The 24,727-nt window shown below is 31.5% G+C and overlaps 2 protein-coding genes across 5 annotated transcripts in view; one reads left to right on the top strand and one right to left on the bottom strand.

Moving 5' to 3' along the window:
• Window positions 1-709: 709 nt before the first annotated feature.
• The window catches only part of LOC134254362 (uncharacterized), a 76,465-nt gene continuing 52,447 nt past the window's right edge, over window positions 710-24,727 (bottom strand). For 2 of the 4 annotated variants that reach the window (XM_062736888.1, XM_062736890.1), the window contains exon 3: window positions 710-1,296. In XM_062736888.1, coding sequence (XP_062592872.1) covers window positions 761-1,296 — 536 coding nt within the window. In that variant the 3' untranslated portion in view covers window positions 710-760. Of the gene's footprint in view, window positions 1,297-2,718; window positions 2,882-3,239; window positions 3,346-24,727 lie in introns of those variants that run through there. The other 2 variants (XM_062736891.1, XM_062736889.1) reach the window with 2 other exon arrangements.
• LOC134254363 (uncharacterized) lies at window positions 15,166-16,718 on the top strand. Its single transcript, XM_062736892.1, has 2 exons — window positions 15,166-15,322; window positions 16,114-16,718. Exons 1-2 carry the CDS (start codon window positions 15,250-15,252, stop codon window positions 16,641-16,643), a joined length of 603 nt encoding a protein of 200 aa, XP_062592876.1. The 5' UTR covers window positions 15,166-15,249; the 3' UTR covers window positions 16,644-16,718.

The following is a 24,727-nucleotide window of genomic DNA, read 5'->3' as shown; positions in this document are numbered from 1 at the left end:
GGTCCAATGAATGCGTAATCATATGCTAGATAGTACAGCTCAATATTGTCAGCATCCATGTTGTTTTAGTAAAAAGTAACTAACAAAGGATCTTCGAATACATACATGGAGCTCTATTTGAAATACGTTTCATATACGTGATGCAAACCATTAATAGCAGTTTACGTCTGAATTAAGCTTTATAATCTCAGCAGACTTATTCGAAACAATGAAAAACGTATCATCTTGATCGTTGTTACAGCTCTGAATAATGGAAGTGTATGTCATCTTTCCAAAGATGGCAATTAAGTTCTGATTTAGCAAAACGTTTTAGCGTGCTTTTCCTTTTTTTCTATCAAGTCAACGATTTTTATCCTTTCAATTTCAAATTTTATATAATCGATTAAACGTGTAAACGTATAATTTTTTTTCAAACACGGTTTCAGAATTCATATGATTCTTATTCCTCTTTTCGAAAAAAAAAAAAAAAACAAGTTGATTTTTTTTTTTTTTTTTTTTTTTTTGATTTCTGTGTTTCCTCATTTTTTAATACTGTAAAATCACAGATTTTCTTCGGTACTAAATTTCATTGCTTTCAAATTAGGAAGAGTTGCATGGATTCATGTCAACGAGGAAATGTAAAATTGCATATAAATATATTACTTTGAAAAAAAAACAAATAATAGTCAGATTAACCCCAAGCAACAGTGTTCATTAAAACTTGAAAAAAAATTGCCTCTTGAAAATATTTAATTATTGCAGAAAATTACATCTCCTGAAATCAAACGACTGAGAAAAACCATCTTTTCATATGCGCAATACAGGTTTGGCTGCATGGTCCAATGGGATCGAATTGGTACGTTAGATAGTAAAGCTCAATGTTGTCAGCAGCCATCTTGTTTTCGTAAAACGTAACATACAACGGATCGTCGGATACATACATAGAACACGTCGACTTGAAATACTTTCGATATTCTTCATTATATCTAAAGCAGAATACGTCGTCTGAATTGAGCCTTATAATCTCTCCAGACTTATTCAGTCCAATGTCAAATTTCTCGCTAATTGAAGGGCTGTTACAGCTCTGAATAACGGATGTGTAGGTTGTAGATTGCTTTTCGGATGACCTGTTGATTCCAACTAAACAGTTTCTTCCCAAGAAACTTGTCTGTACATAGTCGTCTACTGCATCACTCAAATGAATGTGCATTTCTTCTAAGGCAGATTTTGACTTCAACTTAAGTAGGGGCAGCCAACCCCACGTGTCATCAAAGAGAACCATTTCAAAGTTTGATGAGCCATCGTTTGAGTCCGAAACTAAAATAAAAAAAAAATCATCCGAGTTTTTAATTAAACCAGATTTGCATGAAATTATTGCAAAAAAACCCCCACATGTATCGCATTCATAGGTCACTTGAGCATAATGTACTAATTTTCCAAATATTGAATTCGGTTCGTATTTTAAAGTAGAGGCCCGTGACATTCATTCATTGATTTTGAAAGGGTTCCTATTACTCATCATTACTATACACTTAGAATGATTAGGTTTGGCCTCTTAATACCCATAGGCATATTGAGGAACAAAACAAAATGCATTTCAACTAAACAGTATTTAATAACAACCAATAATCTATAGAACCTCCACTTCATGGCAATCTCTGACCCTTTTACAGATTTTGGAAAACATCTCTGTTAATCCTTAATATTTGCTTTATACCAAGGAGCAGATTTCAAAGCATTAATCCATTTTCAGCATATAATTAGGTTTCCTATCTATGGTACCCCCTGACACAGGCCCAACAGGGGCCTTGAGATTCTGAGAGATGCAGTCTTGTTAATCAATAATTATATAGGTAGTTCATCTACTTGATATTCAGGAGCTGGGGAGAAGAGTTTCAGAGATTTAGTGTATTTTCCTTTTAATTTACATTCATATAGCCCGCCCTAACACAAGAACCCCTGATCCCGGAGCTATGGAATTCACAATTTTAAAAGAACAGTTCTTGCTCATCATATAGATGTATGTAAATAGTTTGTTTGACACCCAGGATGAGAGAACTTGTTCAAAGAATCAACGATTTTTAAGATATAATTGAAAGAGCCCCAGCCTAATTTTAGAAGAGACTCCCTCTTTCATTACTATATGTTGCATTTAGGTTGTTTTTGAAAAAGGAGGGACAGAGAAGAAGCTTTTTAAAGAATAAATGCATTTTAAAAATTTCTTCAGCCCCGCCTTAGAACAAGAAACCTCAACATTGAGTCAAAACATTGTACATTTTGGTGTTCCTAGATTACAGAAAATGCATATAGTTTCTATTGTGTATTCTACGACGTGATGACAAGGTTTCGCGTTGGCTATAGAGATTTGAATGACCTGGATTGATAATGGATTAACTGAATGTAAATATATAAATATTATGTGTTGTTCCACTACACATGATATTATGAGAGTTTATATTTGATGGAGATAATAACTAAAGTGTCAAAAGTTTGTAAAATTTCTGATCACATAAAAAACAATTATGAATCTATGAATTCGGTTTACTTGTTACAAACGGACCTGGTCAGGTATGGATAAACGTGGGCCCTCGGCTTCAAGTAGAGCTCATCAAAGGTCAATGATTGTATAAAATAGAATATAAACAGTGTATCACTACATCTTTATCTGCCATGAAATATAAGCAATAAAACAATATTAAATAAAAGCAAAAAAAAAAAACACGAAAAGTTACAAGGTACCTTTGTCAAAGCTGATGTATTTTCCTTCAAATTCTGCTGTTGTATCAGGGGGACATTGAAATCTTCCGTGCATAGTAACAACACTGTCTCCATTGAATTCCGATACATTCAGATATAAAGGTTTAATTTGTGGCTCTGCAGAAACCCGTATTGCAGTAGAGGTCTGTAAATAAGTAATATAAAAAAGCCTTTTTTTTTTTTTTGCTTTGTTTTTTTTAAAAAGGTACCAATGGTTACTAATCATTAACAGAGAACAAACTGTAATGATACTGTTTAAAATAATTTTTTTTACAAAAAAAAAAACAACTTTTAATTAATCTGTTAATCTTTTAATTAATCGGAAAAGAAGTGTGGGAGTCTTGTGGTTTAAAGGCTTGTTTTAGGTGAAAAATGTACGCATAAAACAAATGTAAGTAAGTCATCTGTTTTCCTCTCCTCAAGAACGGTAAAATACTATACAGCTGTATTTCATATCTGTATTTCTAATGGTAATGATTAAAGTTAAAACAAAATACACTCACACAATGGCATCTGTCAACAAGCAGCCACATGACAAAGACAGCAAGCCCATACCTGTAGAGGGACATTGTTGTAGCCTTACTTGGACCTTGTGGATGGTGCACAAATCAACAAGACTATGCCCAAAAATATTTTGATCTTTTATAGAGAGCTATGCTATTTAAAACTTTTCATGCTTGGCTAAAGAGTATAATTTTTGTGTTCATGACATTAAATTTTGAATATTGGTTATTATTTACTTTTCAAATAAAACCATTTTAAGCGGACAGAGGTCATCATGTAAATACCAAATATGCTGTCTCTCTCAAACAGACTAGAAGCTTAACACCTCATTAAAGCATTGCCATTTAATGCTCAAAATGTCAGATTTATGTTTCATATGAGTTCAAATTACATGTATTCCCGATTTCCGGACAAGTTTGTTGTAGATACTATTGAAACCATGTAGTATATACATAAAACTAGCTTGAAAAATGGATGTATTTTCACATTGTTTAAATAAAAAAATTTCAAGATTTTTCATGTTTTCATGATATCATGTTTTACCTACACAGACATATTTAACACCATTACAGTAGCTCAGGCGGCAAAAGCACAATCAGTGATCGGAGTGTCCTGAGTTCAAATAATCATAAGTCTAGACCTAAATCGACAAGAAATAGAAAGCAACTGCCCTCTGGTCATGCAGCACTTGAAAGAAAAGTTGCATGTCCATGATCCATTAAAAACCAAGGCCCTGTGTTAAAGAAGATGACACGATAAAGATTCTTCGCTGCGCAATGTCCCTGAGTATCGAGTAAAAATGAACTTTTGTTGCTTTACACTGGTATATTGTGACGTTTCCCTATGAGTGAAAAATTTTCTATGGGGTCGACAATCGACAATCAATAAATAAAAACAGGTTCATACCCGTAGTCTACCTTAGTGTCAAAATAATATTTTTGATGTTTTTCCATATGTACCTCATTTTGTTGAATTTAATTACGTCTGAGAGGCTCTGATTACTTGCATATTTTTACGTAGCCTAAAGTTAATTCCCTTTACTTAATGTTATTCAAATATAAAAACAATGCATAATTATTGATTGAAAAAATTCTAAAAATCAACAACCTAATTTTTTTCATTTTTTACACATAATCATTATACAAATTAAACTAGTACATGTAAGAAAATCCTTCTTTTTTTTGTTTCGCAATGCGTACAAAACATTTATTCTTGTTTTCAGTATCACAATGCGTACTAAATCCAAGCCAGTCGAGTCCAAAAAAAAAGATGTGATTGCGAAACACTTCTGCCCCCGTATGGCAACATATCGAAAGTTAAGCTTTCTCAAATGCAGATCAAATATGTTGGTACAAAGAATAAGGCCTTTTCACGAGAAATACAAATGCGAAATATTAGAAGCTGGCTACACCTGTTTAAGGGTTATGACAAAGGTATACCTTTCATAAGATAGGAAAAACTCTGAGTCAAGGTCAAAAGAGTCAAGGTTGTTGGTTTCCAAAGAAAGGCCTTGTCTCAAAGATTACATATGGGAAGTATGAAAGCGCTGGCCCTTACAGTTAAAAAATTATGGCCAAGGTTAAAATTTATACAAAGTAACTCTAAGGTCAAAGTCAAAGGGTCAAGATACTTGATATCAATTGAATAGACTTGTCACAAGAATTACACGTTTGAAATATGAAAGCGTTAGTCCTTACTGTTCCAAAGTTATGGCCAAGGTTTATTGTGTGTAAAAAGTACGTCAAACTCAAAGGTCAAGGACAACGGGTCAAAGTTTTTGTTATCACATGAAAGGTCTTGTCACAAGAATTAGATTTATAAAGTATGAATGCCCTAGTCCTATCCCTTAAAAAATTAAGGTCAAGGTTGTATTTTTATAGGATGTTTAAATCCAAGGTCAAAGGGTATCCAATGAAAGGTCTTATCACAAGGATTATATATTTGAAGAATAAAAGCCCTAACACTTATTGTTTAAAGTTATAGCCAAGTTTAAAGTTTTTTCATAGGAACGGAAATCCCTAAGGTCAATGTCAAAAGGTTAAGTTTCTGGTATCCAATGTAAGGTCTTTCTGTAAAAAAATAAATATTTCAAGTATAAATGTCTTCGTATCTTTAGTTCAGAAGACATGGCTAATATAAAAGTTCAAAATTTTTGTGTAAAAGTGGGTCAACCTCCAAGGTTAAGATGTCAAAATGTCAAACTTGGTGGTACCCAAAGAAAGGTCTTGTCAGAAGAAATACACAAGTGAAATATGAATGTCATAGCTCCACTAAATCAAAAGTTATAGGCAAGGTTAAACTTATATCTTAATGAGACTTTGTTCATAGATTAAACGGACAGTCTAACAGCAAAAAATTATAGACAAATATGGAGTAACTACACAAATTAACACTATTTAAATGATACAGTTCATTTCTTGGTGTGGAAAGGTGTCGAGTATCAGAAATGTGCATTTCAAAATGGATATATTACATTTAAAATACTACGAAAAATTAATATCTTGTCCTTATTTTTATAATGGAAATGAAATACTTGGTATTATATTAATGAATGCATGCTTCCAATCAGTCCGTGCATCGACATTGAATATGCTCTGTAGAGTCTTTACTAATTTGTAAACGTATTTGAAATAATTTGAATTCAAATTTCAAATGTCAATAGCTCAATAATGTTCAATTTGTTGTCCTTTTAACCGAGAGACACATCTCGGTCATTTCTCTGTTCACCTTTTCACCTTTGAATGGTTCTATTATATGATTAAAAGAAAAAGCAATTATGACTATAAATCTTAAATTTTACACATAAAAATTAAGACTTTTTTCCAGGACATTTGAGTATAATTTTAGTTCGAAAATGAAACATTAGATTTTTTGTGGGTCTCATAATTCCGTAGATTCGCGCTAGGTCGAGATTTGAATAGTACCATGTTCATTTGTAGGTATGGTTATGTTTGCTGTTCTTGTCATGTGGTTAGTAATAAACAGCTATCGTTGTGTAAGTTAATGCAAAGCATTTTTTTTTTCAGTTTCGCAATGCATACAAAAATTAAGTGAGTCGTGTCCAAAACAAAAACAAAAATAAAAAATAAAAATATTTAGTACAATCGTTGTCCCGAAATTTCGTAGACAAGAGTTGTTTTGTAGGATCCGGATGTCATACATTAATAGATCTTTGTAGATAAATTAAACGGACACTAACAAATGATTTCATAGACAAATACAGACTTACTACACAAATTAACACTGTTTAAATGATACAATTCATTTCCTGGTGAAGGAGGGTAGAGAGTATTATAAAGTTGCAATTAAAAATCGGTATATTATTTTTAAAATCCTACGGAAAAGTAATACTTTCTATGTATTTTTAAAAAGGGAGATGAAAATTCATTTTATATGAAAGCATGCATGCTTCCAATGTGTATCGACATTCTTTATGCTCTGCAGATTATTTACTAATTTGTTGAGAAATTTTAAGAGGCAGTCCACTGAAAACCAGGCAATGGGACATCGCATGTCATGGATTTTTATTATTTTTGCACATAGACTTATTAAAGCAAGTGTTTACACATGACAACATGAAAAAAAAAATTAGTGCTCCACTAGTCCTATTTTTGGTAAGTGCTCAATTTTAAGTGCAAAAAGGTCAACATTGGGGTAAATAAAATGACTACGTTTTTATTTTGTTGTAAATGTACCAGATACGCAAAACCTGGATGTGTCCATCAATATTATTTATATCATAGACTCTTATCTTTAACTTTATTAATGAATAAGACTCCAATATATATTTCTTTAGAAAAAATATGTGGTCCAAAATTGAGTTTAGCAAGTAACTTTTTGAATTCATTATCCAATTTTCATTACGTTATAAAACCCAATAAATTACAATGACAGATTTTTTTCCTATTGTTATTATGAATACAAAATACAAACTCTTGAGTCACTCAATGAAACCAGTGGGAACTCGTATGTTGAGAGAAATAAAAGGAGTCAAATTTACCTATGTTTCACAATTTTTCACAATTAAACCGATCCCGAGCGGAATTATATAAAGAAGGAAATACTATAATTGTAATGTTTAATTTGGCTCTTTTGTTGTAATATGGCCAAAAAATTACTTGATTTATTTTTTTACATGTCTTATACGTGGTAGTTGTTTTATTTTATAGAGTTACACATTTTGCATTATTTTCAATCGGGATCGGTTTTATTTCAATCGGGATTGGTTTTTACCGTAAAACTAGAAATATTCCTAAATTTAGTTCTTCATTTAATTTATCAGAGAAAATATGCTTTTCTTTTAGTTCTGTTCAGACAGTCAACTGTTTTAAAATTATTTTATCCATAGATTCAAATGTATATACAATGTATTTAAAATACCAATGTCTTTTACGTACATGTACATGAAGATTACAATCATGTATGACATCTGTTCGATTTCTTGATACTCGGTATTCAAAAACAAGTATTTGTACATGCATTACGCAACAACTGAGAGTAGACAGCTTATCTTTATTAAATATCTTTTCCAGTTTTTTTTTCATTTGTACATGCATTATACTTACAGTGCAGGGAACAATTTTGTTACTGAGCATCAGGAACAGCATAAGTAGACAGCTTATCTTTAAAAAACAGCATTACTTGATCATCATATAGCACTAGCATTCAAAGTGAAAACAGATAAAGTTTTAATAAAAATTTTTCAAAAATTCTTTTTAATGGCTTAAAATAGCGATGTGAATTAAAGAGTAAAATTCTATCTTTGACCTAGCAAACCAGAAATTATACTTCAAAATCAGCAAGCAAAGGAAGCATCAAAATCAGCTAAATCAGCATTGAAAGTTATTTCCCTATGTGCTTTATATGCAGAAAATATTATCCAAGTTTTTTAAACCTGTCATCTATAAAAGCCGTTTCCCCTATATTTTTATCTTTTATAACATTTAATTTTATATAAATAAGAAAATAAGTTATTTCATATATAGTATTATTTAAGAGCCTATAATTCGCAAGCAAAAAGCCGGGGGGGGGGGGGGGGGGGGGGGCAAGGTGGCATCTTAAAAAAAAAAACTTTCATTAATGTGAAAACATTTTAGAACTGGCCAACACAGTCACATGTTTTAACTCCATATTGAATGTGAGTATGTGATTGTTTCAATCACCAAATTTAACCAAAAAAAACAAAACAAAACAAAACAAAAACAAAAAACAACAAAACAAAAAATACGTTTTAGTGCCAAATTGAAATGAGGAGTTCAACAGTAATTTTCCTCAATTAATATTTTTTAATCTTACTTTCACTTTTTTAATAAAATATCTTTAATCGTACCGCGGATTGTTTACTTTGGTTTCACTGCATAGATAAAGATATTCATTTTTTTTTTTCGTTTACAAATATCATGAAATAAACATTTTAACTCCGTTGACTTGAATTAAATGTTGCGTAAATCTAAAATATTCATCTTTCCTTGATAATCGGAAGAAAATAAAATCTCTTCACATCCCAATTTTATAAGAAATATTCAATATAAACAATTAATTATTTTTACGCATAGCCTAGTAAATCAGTTTAACCACTTCTGTGCCACAAGGCCGATTTTGGGCCGATCACACAGTTGCGTAGAGTGCCACGGGGCCGATTTTGAGCCGATTTTGTTGAAATGAATTGTGACTTTGTATTTCTTTTACTTTTTTTCAACGTAAATAATTATTGAACTTTTGAATCTTTTTATTGCAAAACATTAAATGCTTTATTGCTCATTTGTAGAATATCATGAAAATTTCGGGCAAATATATGGATAAACAAAGTGAATTTTATACCAGCCATGACGCCATGAATATTTGAAATAAATGAGTTGTTACTTATAATACCGGTATTATTACTTTTGAATATCCTCAATGAACACGATTTCATTTCAAAGGTTTACTTTCATACTATTATAAATTCACTATATTGAGGTACTAGGCCTACTCGTCCATTTAGCAGCAACGGGTAGAATCAACGTCATTTTACTTAAATGACGTCATAATAACAAGTACATGCAAGCCAAACCTTGAGAAAACCTTCCGAGTTTATAGATTACCAGTAACTCTTGCGGCATCTAGATTGATTGACTGATTGTTTAATTCCCTGATTTAATATTGTCAAGTTTATTTATTTTATTTTGTTGCGTATTAACAAATTAAAATTTATTTCCTGTTTCGATTTGTTTCCTGTGTTCGATGTATTTTTCGTAAGTTTCCTAAATGCAGATTTTACATGCTGCTACTAAACTAAAAGCATCTAATAATAAAACACATTGAATAGATATTGAAAAGATAACCAAAGCTAATAACTTCAAATGGTTGTTTTTGCTTTAATTGTGTTCCGAAATTTTAATCAATATTTCTTTTTTTCTTCGTTCCGTATTTACTTTATTTATTACATACCGGTATAAATTTTAATATTTCATATATTTTGTGATTAACAAGACGCATGAATTCAATGTATAACAGTGAAAGGGGTAATCATGATCAGTTTGATATGACAATTTTTCTTCCAGAATTTTAATGGAAAATAATGACGCAATTTTATTGAAATCTCTAATGAGAAAATATACATGTACGGGCAAATGAATGAAATTCTTTGTGTGACAATCTATTATCGAAAAAGATTGTTTTTTTTTTAACTTTATTTTGATAAAAGGCTATTGATCTTTGTATTTTCATCGTGTAGGATATATCCTAAATATATTCCTTACACTAGTGTGTTAATTTGAACAGGAGTGCAGATTATTTAGATTATTGCTAGGGAAGTAAAAATTGCACCTTCCTCTAATGATGACTACACAGAATCAAGTTTACGTGTACAAAAATACAAAGTGTTGTCATATATTTTTTTCTGATTTGTCCCTTTGAATTAATGCTAGTCATGCATCGGGTAAATGAAATCTTCGGGACTAGGTAAATATAAAACAATTATTGAAAATTTATTTAAAACTGCAGTAGAAATTTGCCTAAAGCGCAAAATGGGGTGGGTGGGGGGGGGGGGGGGTGAGCGAGAGAAATTAAAAACAAGAAGCAAAAACAATATATTAAAAGTGATAGTTTTGATAATTCTCACTATTGTTTTCGGCTTCAAGAAGAAGGAACCAAAAAAAAAAAAATGGAAATTATATATTAAGGGGAAAGTCGTCTTTGATTTTAAGAAATATAAACGAAATACATGTATTATATTAGAGCAAATTACTATTTCTTTTTAAAAAATGGGTGAAACTCGATCCATCCCCACCCAAACCCCCATCCGTTAGAGTACATATCCAATTTTTTTTTTAATATCGACCTCTTCCTTACTTACTCGTGTGAGTTCCATTTACATTATGGAATATGTACTAGTACATGTGTGTGGTGGACCTTTGAAAACATTATATAGACAAATACAATTTCAGAGAGAGAGAGAGAGAGAGAGAGAATAAAAACACAATTACATGTACTAAAACATGCGATTAATTTTGAATTGTTTTGAATATATTATTATAATGCATTAAACTTATTGATTTCCTTTTTTTTAGTAATTCCCGAGTGTTGGTTTCCTCAGCTAAATTAATACAGCATAAAGTGATTGAGCATTTTAATTTTTTTTTTTTTGGGGGGGGGGGTGGGGGTGGGGAGGTATCTTCTTTAATTCAGAGGGAATGTTAAATCTCAATTTATCGAATAACTGTTCATGTTTTATTTTTTAGCTGCAGTAACGTAGCCCTCTCCGATTTTTTTTTAATCTTTAATCTTATTTTTTTTTGGAGAGAGTACCCCCTCCGGGGGGGGGGGGGGGGGAGGGGGCTACATTATTGCATCTTCACTGTTTTAGTAAAACACCAATTCTTTTTAGTTAGGTTAGCATGAATATTTTTTAAGATACAAAATACGAAAAAATGTGGAATTTTGTGAAGCCTCTTTTTAAACTTTACTAGGGTGAGTTTATGTATGTTTAAAATATTTATTTTAAATCATAATACGAGCGGTACATTTAATTAAAATTTTGTTAACGCCTGATATTCGGACACTCGGAATAGGGTTGAGCCGCAAAGAACCGGGTCTAAAAAATTAACACACTGTATATTTTTTTTCTTTCCTATTTATAAATGATCGCAAGTGGACTGGTGTAACTGAAAAATATATATCAAAAGATAAGTGGGCTTCGTTTGAGTATTGTAAGTTTATGATAAATCAATAGGAAGGATTAATTACAAAAAATTAAGGCGATGTACTAGTATATAAATCTTTAACTTTAGTGATCTAATGGAGGGTGATTTTCATAATTTGTGGTAGCTGCAGAACTGTAGCTCTCTGAAAAATATCTTGATAGACCGGAGAGCTACAGTGCTTTCCATTGAAAAAACTATATATCTGTTGTGCACAAAAAAGTGCGCTCGGTTCTGTATTAATTCTTCAAATTCTTACCTCAATTGCAAAAAATTTAAATTTCAGAAAAAAGTCCTTACTCCTCTATCAAGTACTCTCGTGCACGTGGTTGATACTTGTACGAAGCGTGTTGGACCGAATTATCTTGCAAACCAAAATGGCAGTATAAATGGGCTTAATTTTCGATCTTGTAGAAACAGTGAAAGAATATGTTAGAAACACACGGTTAGTAATATTTTGAGATGACAGTTTTAATAACATGGAGAAATAAATCAAACAGCGCACTTTTTTGTGCGCAATAAATATACAGGTTTTTCAATGGATGTCACTGTAGCTCTCCGGTCTATCAACATATATTTTTTCGGAGAGCCACAGTTCTGCAGCTAAATTTGTGGTTGATCTATGCTTGAGTAGACCATCTGTCAAAAAATGCAGTTTTAATTTTTGTTTAATCTTGTATCAAAAGAAGCATGGAATCGGATACAAAGCTGATAGACTGCATGCAGGTAACCTGAGATGTTAAGTTTTATAAACTATTTACGATTCATGAGTCGAGTTTTTTTTTTTTTTTTTGGGGGGGGGGGGTTCCTAATTTTGAAATGTTCCATTTGAGTTATTAAATATCTATATGTAAAAGTAACGAAAAACCAACCTTAGGAAATACATTGTGCAAACCGGGGGCCACTTAAAAGGTAGGAGGAGAGAGTCGTGTATTTGGAAAGAACCTTAACCAAGCCTCCCCCCTTTTCCCCTCCATTCATATACATGTTTATACCCGGTACACAATATATGTTTTTCAAGTTTGTGCTGCTTGCTTCTGACACGTATCACACTAAAAAAAATTCTGAACTCGCCACCGATTTCTAAAAATATTGTAAATATAGTATGTACAAGGACAGACCGCTGTTTGAGGCCGGAGAGAGCTTTAAATGTTGTAAAAATGAAAAAAAAAATACGCTTTACCACTATTCATTTTTTTTCAAGTTATTACGAAAGAACATTTGTCACTGCATACGTTAAATGTAAAATATGCATCCACTTCCTGTAACTATGTAATTGTTGTATAATACTTCAATTCTAGCAAAACTCAATGTACATGTATTTCATTTACGTTAATATGTACTCTATACAGAATGAAAATAAAGTAACAGTACTGATAAGACTTGAGGTAAATCATTCGCAATTCACTTGGGAAAAGAATAGAGGCATGCAAAGTGAGGACTATTCTAATTCCGACTCTCAGTTTTAAAAATTCGTACATGTACTAGAAAACAATTATTTTCAAAAAATAGGCAATGAGAAATGTCTTGGACACATTTGATTTTTTTTTTATTTCATGTATTTAATGGCATAAAGGTTTGGCGTGTCAGGAAGACAAAAATATCCTAAAAGTATTTGAATTCTCTAAACAACAAGATATAACAATAAAATACACGCGATTTGTTTTAGGTCTTTAATTTCTTGATAAAGGCGTTAACTTCTATATTACACCGTCTTCTTATCAGTGTAGAGTTTCAGACTAGCTAGTTTTTGTTGGGGTATATCATTTTTTTCTTTAGAAAATAAATAACAAAATTTCATACAGAATTCGTTCAGAGTACTTTTATATTTTAAACAATGTATTTATCTTCCGTACATTGTAAATACATACCAGTATGCAAAATGGAAAGTTTACCAATTCATATTCCGAAATAATTTTGATGGCTATAATACAACATTTTTCATTACCTATACTTCACAGTAAATTTACCAAATTATCTATCAGTGCGTAGAAATTTATTTTTAAAAAAATAAGGAATGGACTGTGCAGCCGTGTACGTGTTGGAGATGACATTATGTTCAGACAACATATTTTTTTAAATGTCTCTTTCTTTAAATAAAAAAAATACTTTTTCTCAGATCAAGGTTAAAAAATTAGTTCTCGGACATGTACAAAATTACTTATCACAACGGACTACTAGCTGAGACGCCGCCCGTGAATAAATACATTTTATATAAAAATACATGATTATTTAACATGTAGGATAATGCACTCTGAAGAGTAATTGAACAGAAAAAGAGAAATTATTTATTTTTAATCGTTTTATTTGCGCTTTTATGCAAAGCATTTACAAACTTCTTTGGAAAACTGTAACTATTTAATTGTGACACAATATTAGTCAGGTATATGACGTCACTGATACATCAATGGAAACGTGGATTCAACCTAAATAATACTGCCAATTTTAATCTAAATATAACGTCTGGGAGCGAAAATGAATTCTATTTTGAAAATAAAGTAGTAATTTTTTGTTTAATAATTTCATTTTGTGTATAGATTCTAAATATTTTACTAGGGTTCCGATAGTAAGGTGTTTAGCAGAATTACCGATGCCACGGGAGATAACTCTTACATCGCAAAATTTCATAAAAACATCTATATATTTTGCCAGAAAACTACTATCAAAAGTGTTTTGCCCACCGATTTTATTTTTGAAACTGAAAGACGAAATATTTCTAGATTTACTTCAACATGAATTATAGTCCTGTTAAAAATGTATTGGAAATTACAGTTCTTTGTTTCTGACCTAAATTAGATGGTTTATATAGGGGAATTCAAGAACACGAAACAAAAGGATATTTTACTAAATAAGCAATTTTCAAACAAATCTTCGATTACATTATTCCATTTGGACTACATTGATATTGTTTTCAATAAAATATCAAATATTCGTCACATTCGATGTGCCGCTTTTAATACAATACTGCCTGCTTTTTCGGCGGACTGCATCTTAAATAATGAGAAATCAAACGAGATATTAATCATATATTGTGAATTTTAAATGTCAATAGCTTAAATAAGGTTTGTGGTGTTTGGCCTTTTAACCCAGAGATACAACTCTGGCATTTCCCTGCTCACCTCTTCCTATTTAAATGGCTCAATTATATAATTATGAAAGGATACAATTATTACTATTAATATAATATTTTGCATATATAAAATTCATGCCCTTCCGCCAGAACATTTAAATATCTTTGGATACGGAATAAAATATCAGATTAATTCTGGGTTTAATAATCCTGTAGATCTGTGCATGGTCGAAATTTGAATAGTACCATGTTCATTTGTAGATATAGTTCTGCTGTTCTTGTCATGTGGTTAGTTATAAACAGCCGTCGTTATGTAAGTAAATCTTTGATTATTATTATTAATGACACAAAGTTTTGCTGGTAAAATGCATTTCTCTTAAATTAAAGGGGAAGAAGTCGATCATTCTAAACAATAATTTGTGAATATTTATTTAAAAAAAAACAGAAATAAAATATTAACATTTTTTACACTCCAATCAACAGCATGAAAAGCAAGACTCTCACACTTGTAAGCTTCCAAGGAAAGATCAGTGGTTTTCAAAATTGCATTGTTGTAATCATTATTTTTTTTATATTATTAAGAATGGATTGTATTTTTATTATGTCCATTAAGGGCAGTTTCGTTTTCTGAAAAAATGAAAGTCAAATCAAATTGTTTCTTGATTACAGGCTTCCAAAGTAATACGGGTTCCTGGAAAACCAAACATAAGGACCTTATATTTGAATATATCGAAATGGAAGTATGACCAGGGAGTTACTATGCATGGAAGATTTAAATGCCCTCCAGATACAATAGCACAATTTGCCGGAAAATCTATCAGTTTTAACAAAGGTAGCGTCGGAGTTATTTTATGGTTTTTATTGCTAATATGTTCTTACTGACAAAAATTAAAGATATAACTCTAAATATCCTTGATGTTAAAGATTTTCCTATATAATCAATAAAAAAAGGTCATATAATTACTGTGTTTATAACGTTTTCATCAAAATATTTAAGATACAGGAACATATATATTATCATGCAATTTATGAAAATCTCTCACAAATGTCTTTCTAGTAAAAAGGTCAATAATTTGTTGTCACGCCCGAGTTTAAACATGATAAAGATTTTTCTTTTCCAAATCACGGGACGAAATTCTGTCTTCCTTATATATGTAAGACTTGTATTGAAACGCGCGATGTTGATGTCATTTTTTTTTCTCCATTTTTGTACCAGGCCCATGAACCCCGTCAGTGATTTCATAACAGCAATATTAATTTACATGTAGATGATTATGGCACGAATCATTGGGATCCGAATATAACATCCAGATTCCAGACAGAGAATATAATTTCACCGGTCGGCAGGGGATTTTCACTCCTCCATGGCACCTGATACCATATCTGATGTTTTGGATGTTCGTGTTTACTAGGCAGTAGTCAATATCAAAGCTCATAAAACAATACAAAATATGAAAAGAGCAAACATGGACCTCCAGAACATCAGAGGTGGGATCAGGTGCCATGGTAGATATAAAATTGCATGAAATAAAATAGTATGAATTTTATTCGAAAACCTTCCTTGCAGTAATTTTACATATATTTAATATTTTTTTGATTTGAAAAATACATTTTCAATTTTAGTTTCAGACTCAATTGATGACTCAGTGAACTTTGAAATGGTTCTGTTTGAAGACCAGTGGAAGTGGCTGCCTAGACTGACGTTGCGTTCAAATTCGGTATCCGAAAAAATGAACATTTATTTAAGCCATATACCGGACAACAACGTACAGACCGAATTCTTGGGAAAAAACAATTTAGTTGGGATATACAAATCATCAGAAAACAAATCAACAACATATACTGCCGTTATTGAGAGTTTTAACAACGATCCAATTAGCGAGAAGTTTGACATAGGACTAAATAAGTCTGGGGAGATTATAAGACTTAATTCAGATGTGTACTGTTATGGATTGAATACGGAATACAGAAAGTATTTCAAAACGAGATGTTCTATGTCTGTATCCCGTGACCCTTTGTACGTTACGTTTTACGAAGACAACATGGCTGCGGATAACATTGAGTTGTACAACCTCACGTACATACTGAAACCCGATCCATGCGGTTATCACTGTATTGCAAGTATAAACAAATGGTTTTTCAAAGTCGTTTAGATTCAACAAGTATTACTGTCAAAACTTCATATTTTGTGGGGTCAGCTTTCGAGTTCTACGGACACACAACGGGTTTGTTGGGATTTAATGTCGTAGATAAATAATTGTGAAGTAATTTTGTGTACTCGTGATTGTATGGTATTTTATATATTTTCGTTGACATGATTTCGGGTTTCTCTTACAGCTTGAAATGTTTAAATGTCACAGTAATCAAAAAAATCAAATACAAAATTATATTTACTAATATATTTTAAAAAGATATTTTTCAGGTTATTCTAATCATTTACGTTCTACTTTTATATAATGATTCATTGTATATTGTGTCCCTGTTTCTTTGTAGGTGTATTTCTTTTAAATTACTTTATTTTAAGGATATATTGCCATCGAAATCGTCGATATCGACGATATCGTATCGATATCAAATAATGATTCTTAAAACATGTTTAAAAACTTTCAACCTCACCCTACATCTTACTCTGAACCTCATCCAAAACAATAACAACCACTAACCCTTTCCTTATCATAATTTAATTTCATATTCATGCTAATAATGAATGAATTTGACATATTTTGTGATGTTGTAAAATGATGTTAAACCTCATCATGAAAATAATTTCTAAAAATAGGAACGATATCGATCCGGTATCGTCATGGCATTGTAGATATGGACGACATCGACATAGCACAAATTTTCATATATGGTACGAAAGATTTAAAATTTATAGTCTTCATCATGATGGATATCGATACGAATCGAAATAATATTGTCAATATCGACATCGAATTTGTTCTTGGACATGTATGATGGATTTTCTCCAAAAGTAATCAATAGTTATGCATAATTTATAAAGAGAAACAAAATTCGACTTTGAATAACTTGTCAAAAAAACATTGGTAAGCACTTAACATTCATAGTTCTGTCTTCACTCAAACTTCACCTTATTGGTGGATACAAATCAATGTTGTACTTGTATTTTATTCGTATATTCTTTGTAACCTAAATAATAAAACGATGAATTGAACAAAAGTAGTACTGCACCAGTTCACTTGTATTTCTTCACAAGTCCGTATCAAATGAACATCTACCAAGTTCAAGTTCAAGTTCATTTATTTCACTCACACCAACATTAGTGGTACATGAGGTACAGTATATAAATTAGTCGTCATAATTGTAAGAAAAATAATAAATATAATTATGATACGATATAGCATAAATGAGAGGCATAACATATGTGCAAAGTATAGCAATAAACATACAATGAAAAAAGAATAAAAATAAAAGAAAAGAGGATATGGTAACATTTAACTTATGGAGGACAGACGGTGTCGTTTATTTTAGATATAAATATACAAAGGTTTTTTAAACATTTTAAATTTTTCGTTGACATAATTTCACAAAACTTAAGTGTATTTGGTGTTTTACAATATCTGGATTGTAAAAGATTCTTTCTGACATTATTCAATGTTTTGCATTCTAAAATGAAGTGAAATTCGTCTGCTATTTGCCCTGTATTACACAGTTTACACACTCTTTCACCTAATGGAATATTTGACCATCTACCAGTTTCAATTGGGAGGTGGTGGTTTGAGGTTCTAAATTTTATTAATATTTTTTGGAGCTTACTTGGTAAAATACTTAGATATTTTTCAAATCCAAAAGCAATTTTAAAAATTTTGTAAATATGACCCTTTGATGAGTTATTAATATCACTATGTCATTTTTGAATAAACTGGTCTCTTAATCTTTGCTTCACTGCTGCAAGTATCCAATTTCTGTCAATGGAACTTTGTTCATACCAAATGTTAGACAACCCACAAGAGGTTAAAATTTTATAAATGAAACATGACTACCAAAATAAAGATTTTTTTAGTTACGCAATCACAATTCTGTAAGTGTATGTGGGCTATGACATTTTTACAAATAGAATGAGAGATAAGATGATTATCAAAAGAATTAGAAACATGGCAAGAGATATCTGTCTGTTTTTTCCTCAGCAATGGAGTCAATGAAAGTGTAATTAATGCAAATTACCCGAGTTTTTCTCCTAACGCAGATAATTCGTGTGACGAGTTCATTTTATGTAACTTAATTTAAAGAATTAGAAATGGAAGACAAACAAACGGGGGAGGAATAAAACTCATTCGTGATGAAGGTATCTCAGTTTTAACAAGTTCTTTTATTTTTCTAAACATGCAACTCATGATAGCCATACATAATAATAAACAATAGTTACTGTACATATAATCAGTCCATAAATATATATAATTAACATATTAAATATATTCAGACAGTGATAATTTAGTTAACTTCTTTAAGTTAATTTCAAAAATCTCCGAAAAAATTTACAGCCTACAAATATTTAAGCCCTCTATTTTTTCAAAGATTGAATTACTATAGACATTGCACACTGTAACTTAGGTTTACCCCCCCCCACCCCCAGCCTTAGTCCAGTGACCTGCTGGGGGTTATTGTGCTCCTTTCATAGCATGGCCACAACTTAACATATTGTCAGTTTAACACAAAATCTTTAAGATTTACAGGAAGCTGTTTTGTTCTTTGGCTTTGCCAAAGGTTTCCACAACAGTTTTTGCAATGTGTTCTTCATGGATGGACTTGCCTTGCACTGTTTCATAACACTATCTCCTAAAACAGATTTTGGATTGTGCATCTCTAACTCAACTTCCTCATGATTTATCTCCCGAATCCTTGTTCCGTTCTCCAACTACAATTCGCTGCTGAATTGATTTTCTTGAACTGCGACATGTTGCCTGTCACATTCCTGTCAACGGTGACCATGGATACTTTCTTGTCAGTAACGATTTTTGGCTCATATGAAAAGTATAACTGCATCTTACCCCCGTTTTCATTTTCCATCACGACTGAATACCCAACACTAATGTTCCTTTCCTTTGCTTGATTTCGCTTGTCCGCATAACTTCTCATGTCGAATTTCTTCTTGCTGTCTTTGTCTCTAATTTGAAAATCGGTCGAAGTCAAATTTTAAGGGTATTGAATTCAATATACTTTCAATGCGATCATGGCTTCCTAAATATTTTTTCTCAAATAAAGATATCGGTATATTTTTTTTTTCATTTAATGCAAAAATATATCAGAACTCCGCCCTTGTCTTTCCATTTAAAGTACGCGAAAGAAAGCTTTGAATCGATGTGTCATTTAATACACTTTTGAAACGATGTGTCATTTAACACATTTTAATACAAAAAACTTGTTGCTTATTATTGTCAGATAAATGGATTTTTAAATTCAAATTCACATGCACTGACGAATACATGTTTTGAAACGGGGGGGGGGGGGGGGGTAATTAAATTACAAGTACAATCTTTCAATTTTGGTTGTACGCGAAAGAAAGTTTTGAAACGATGTGTCATTTTATACATTTTAATACAAAAAAATTGTTGCTCATTATTGTCAAATAAATGAATTTTATAATTTTAATTCACATGCACTGACGAATAAGTGTTAAGAAACGTGGGGGGGGGGGTTAAATTAAATTACTAGTACAGTCTTTCTTTTTTGTTGAAACGTTCAATCTTAAGTTAGTTTAAATAAATGCTTAATTATATATATATATTTTTTTAAAATCTTTTGTTAAATATGTTTGGAGATACACCCTTAAAAATGTATTGATATCTTCGTTCAGCCTTTCAAATGTGATCAAAGTCATTTGGAACAGCGATCACGGGCTACAGTTGCATGGCAACTGAAAACCTGTTTTGCTATACGTCACGGCTTAATTACACATGAAAATTACGACTGAATTTTATTGTTTTCTTTCAAATAAAATGGTTCTATAAATATTGAATGAATACAAATTATAAATCAGCAGATTTCATCTTTTATCGGTAAATCCGAATTTCTAGCTGTAAACAGTAAAAAAAAAAAACAGAACAGATCTGGTTGTCTTCTCATGAATGTCATGTAAGAAAAGCTTACGAGTAAATCATGAATAATTGTATATCATTTGTTTTATAAATTACGTACTTTTTATTTTATCTAAGATATTTCAGTTCTCTTTTAATAAACCTGAATGCCGGTGTAAAGATCGATCTACATTGTATGTACAATGTATAGTCAAATACCACGACTATTAATTAATGTACAGATATATACATACGTTTAGTCGGGTTTTGAAATGAAGAATTTTACAGTATGATGGGTATTCTGATTTTATTTGATAAGCTTCGTGTAAAAAGAGAAAAAGAACAAAAAATAGATTATTATAAGACATCACATTTAACCCCGTCTGCCACCCCCACCCCCGTGAAAATATTACAAAGAGATAAATTACTAATATATAAAAATGTATTTTATTTAACAGTCATTCATGATTTCAGCATTTCGGTTTTAAACAGTTGGATAATTAAATAAATAAATACGAAACGACAATTATTTTTGAATAAATTACAACTGTCAGAGTATTAAATATTTCTGTCGGTTTATGTAATACTAGTGTACTGATTTCCATTAAGTTAATAATAAAATCAGAAAGGGGGAAATCTTGTGAAGAACAGAATGTTCAAAGCTTCTCAGGTGAGCGATGTGGCCCATGGGTCTCTTGTTTACCTACGTCAGACCTTTAAATTTTTATATCAGGAATTAATTAGATACATTTTCGATCGTTCATGAAAACGGAACACTGTTTACATATTAGTAAATCGTTCCGTGCAAGAAAAAAAAATCAAAGGACTGCAACAACAACAACAAAAATAAAAACTAGAGATACTTTATGCACGCACTGAGCTCACAAAGGAAATACTTCCCACGAGAGTTTAAAATATTATAAATGTATTCATTCTTCTTCTTTTTTTCTCTCTCGAAACTTTGCGTTATTTTTACCACATACGTAACATATAAGTTATTATTTTGAGCATAATATTTTTTGCTTTAATTTTGAAACTTCAATTTCAGTGTTCAATAAAAAGGACAATGCTACAGAATGCTATAGAATAGCCTTTAACTATGACGCAGAAAAGTATAAACCATATTTTTTTGCTCAGATCAAAAAATGCATCAGAAAAAACTCATTATTTATTTGAGCAATGAGGTGAAAACTATTTACAGACTGAGTTTTCAGGGATAGATTTTTCAGTTAGTTTCAACGTGTCATACGATAAAAGAACAACCACGTACATTTCACAAATTCGCAATTGTGACCTCACATTCGTGAGGCTTTTACTGTCTGGTTTAATATATCTGGAAAGATTGAAAGCTATAACTCAGATGTGCACTGCTTCTATTCAAATAGGGTGTACATGAAAAATTATTTCAAATCTAGATGTTCAATGGATGTATCAAGAGACCCTCTTTACATTGAGTTCTATAAAAATAAAATGGCAGCTAGCAATGTAAAAATAGTCAAACTCTCTTACAGTTTCCAACCCATGGAAACATGTTCAAAAGCATGTGATCCAGCTAACAAGCGTTGGTGGTTCATGCCCGTGGTAAATTTTACTAAAGCATGAGTTGTAGCTATCAAGCGATGGAAATTATCAATACTTTAGTTTTGTAATATATATTCATGTTTAACCAAAATAAAGTATGCAGCACAGTTAAGGTAACAAAAAGGAGGCGGAGCCTAATTTGTACGGGAAAACTTGACTATGACATCATGCACAATATACGTCATACATCATTTCTTTAAAATACCACAAAATGAGTTTATCTGCTAATTCAATCATAAAGAAATCATCAAACTACATAAAAACTTACTACAGCGTGTTGTTCTGTCGTTAGTTAAATTCCACATAACAAGCTATAAACAAGTCACTGATCACAATACACTTGTCACTATGACGTCATTTCTTACAATGTGACCTGGTTTGAATGCGGTGAGAGACAGATCAAGTAATATTTTCTAAACAAAATATGTATCCTCTAATTTACGAAAGCCATGAGGGGACACGTTGATTTTTCAAAAAAGCAAAAATTAATTTGAGATCTCGAATTACACAATCCGTTCCCACAGATTACCTATTCGTTCCCTCGATTTATAATTCGAGAAATACACAATCCGTTCCCATGGATTATCAATTCGTTATCACAGATTATCAATTCGTTACCTCAAATAACACAATCCGTTATCTCGGATTGTAATTCATTCTCTCAGTTTAAACAATTCGTTCCCTCGGAATGTAAACCTTTCTCGTGATTTCATTGATATCAGCTATCTGTAGATATCGGATATGGCAATACGAGTTTAATAAATAGAATATTGTAGGTGTTTAGATCCTACGTTTTATTACATATTACTGTCCAAAATGAAAAACATAACATTAACATGACTCAAATCTATTTTCTAGTACTGATCTTTATATAAAAAAGTCCTGGGTTATGTTTTACGTGTATATTAGAATAATTGAAAGTCCTATATATTAAAAGTAAATATGGCTCCTGTGTAATTGTTTTTTTTTTTTATCTAAATAAATATACGTTGAATAAGTTATAAAAGAGGTTCGGAACGACAGCGGTTGCTGAAACAAAATACATGAATCGCATTAATTGATTCAAATAGTTGGATTTGAATGTATCCAACATTACATATGCATGTAATAAATTCGCGAGCACTGATTGCCAAAATCATTAGACTGATGTTTCAAATCGAGATCTCGAATTGTTAATCCGTGGGATCGGATTGTGTTATTTGAGATCTCGAATTATAAATCGAGATCTCGAATTATTAATCCGTGGGATCGGACTGTGTAATTTGAGATCTCGAATTATAAATCGAGGGAACGAATTAGTAATCTGTGGGATCGGATTGTATAATTCGAGATCTCGAATTATAAATCGAGGGAACAAATTAGTAATCCGTGGGATTGGATTGTATAATTCGAGATCTCATTTTTTTACTTTTTTGAAAAATCGACCTGTCCCTTCATGGCTTTCGTACTAATTAAATAAAATATAATTTCCATATATTCTATGGGCCAATAACTTGATTTTAATGGCCTCTTTACTATTTTATTAATATATATTTTCTGTACCGGTCACGGTAGCCTAGTGTCAGAGCGTTCGTTTCCTGATCGGGAGGCCCGGGTTCGATTCTCGTTCGCAGCGCCGCGTCATACCTAAGACGTAAACAAAGGTAGTGACTGTTCCTTCGCCAAGCGCTCGGCATCAGAAGTGAAAGTCACGGGCCTTTCGGATATGACCTTAAAAACGTAGGTCCCGTGTCACGGTTGGCGCTGGCACGATAAAGAACCCTCACTGCTCATTGGCCCTAAGTGCCGAGTATAGGTCTAAATTTGAAGCCCTTCACCGGCATATGGTGACGTCTCCATATGAGTGAAAAATTCTCAAAAGGGACGTTTAACAAAATACCATCAATTATATTTTCTGTACATTACGTATTTAAAGACGTACAACACACTGGGGGAAATAAATTTTGCGATTTCATTTGAACGTTTGACGTGACGTCTAACTTAACGTCAAAATAAAGAGTCAAAATGACAAGTAAAACGATCCTGATGCATATCAATCATAACATCAAAATGGGATATGGGGCTTGGCTGTGATTATGCTTACCATACTCAAACAATAAGTATTTTGAAAAAAAAATATTATTAACCCGATTAAACTCCGTAAAAAGCAAGACATTTATACCATCCCTTAATGTTTATTTCATTCCATATGCAATAAAATGTATTCTTGTTAAAAGCCCAGCATTTTATATATTCTGAAATTTCATTTTACGTAGCCGAAATGGCTATAGGGCATATTACATTCCGATTAATGGTCTTCATTACAATTTATAATTTTTTATTTATTTATGAATATTTTTTTCTTCTTTAATTAAATAAAAAAAACAATAAACAAACCAAAAAAAAAAAAAAAAAACGCTTAACAACCTGAAATCGATGTTGTTCTCAGACCCTTACATTTATATCTAATCTGGCTTTATCGAAAATCAAGGTTTAAGTAGTTCATTGATTAAAAATTTTCTCTCCTTGTAAAGAACTAAAGTAGGAAAACTTTCGGAAGTTCCTGTCCAAAAACAACTCGAACGATTTTTTTTCCAAAATATGCATACATGCAGTAGATATAGTCATGTTCTAAATATATA

Source organism: Saccostrea cucullata, unplaced genomic scaffold (assembly GCF_032062105.1).
Source record: "Saccostrea cucullata isolate Sc308-1 unplaced genomic scaffold, CSIRO_AGI_Scuc_v1 ctg5185, whole genome shotgun sequence".
Classification (NCBI taxonomy): Eukaryota; Metazoa; Mollusca; class Bivalvia; order Ostreida; family Ostreidae; genus Saccostrea; species Saccostrea cuccullata.
This window is presented reverse-complemented; position numbering and strand designations above follow the sequence as displayed.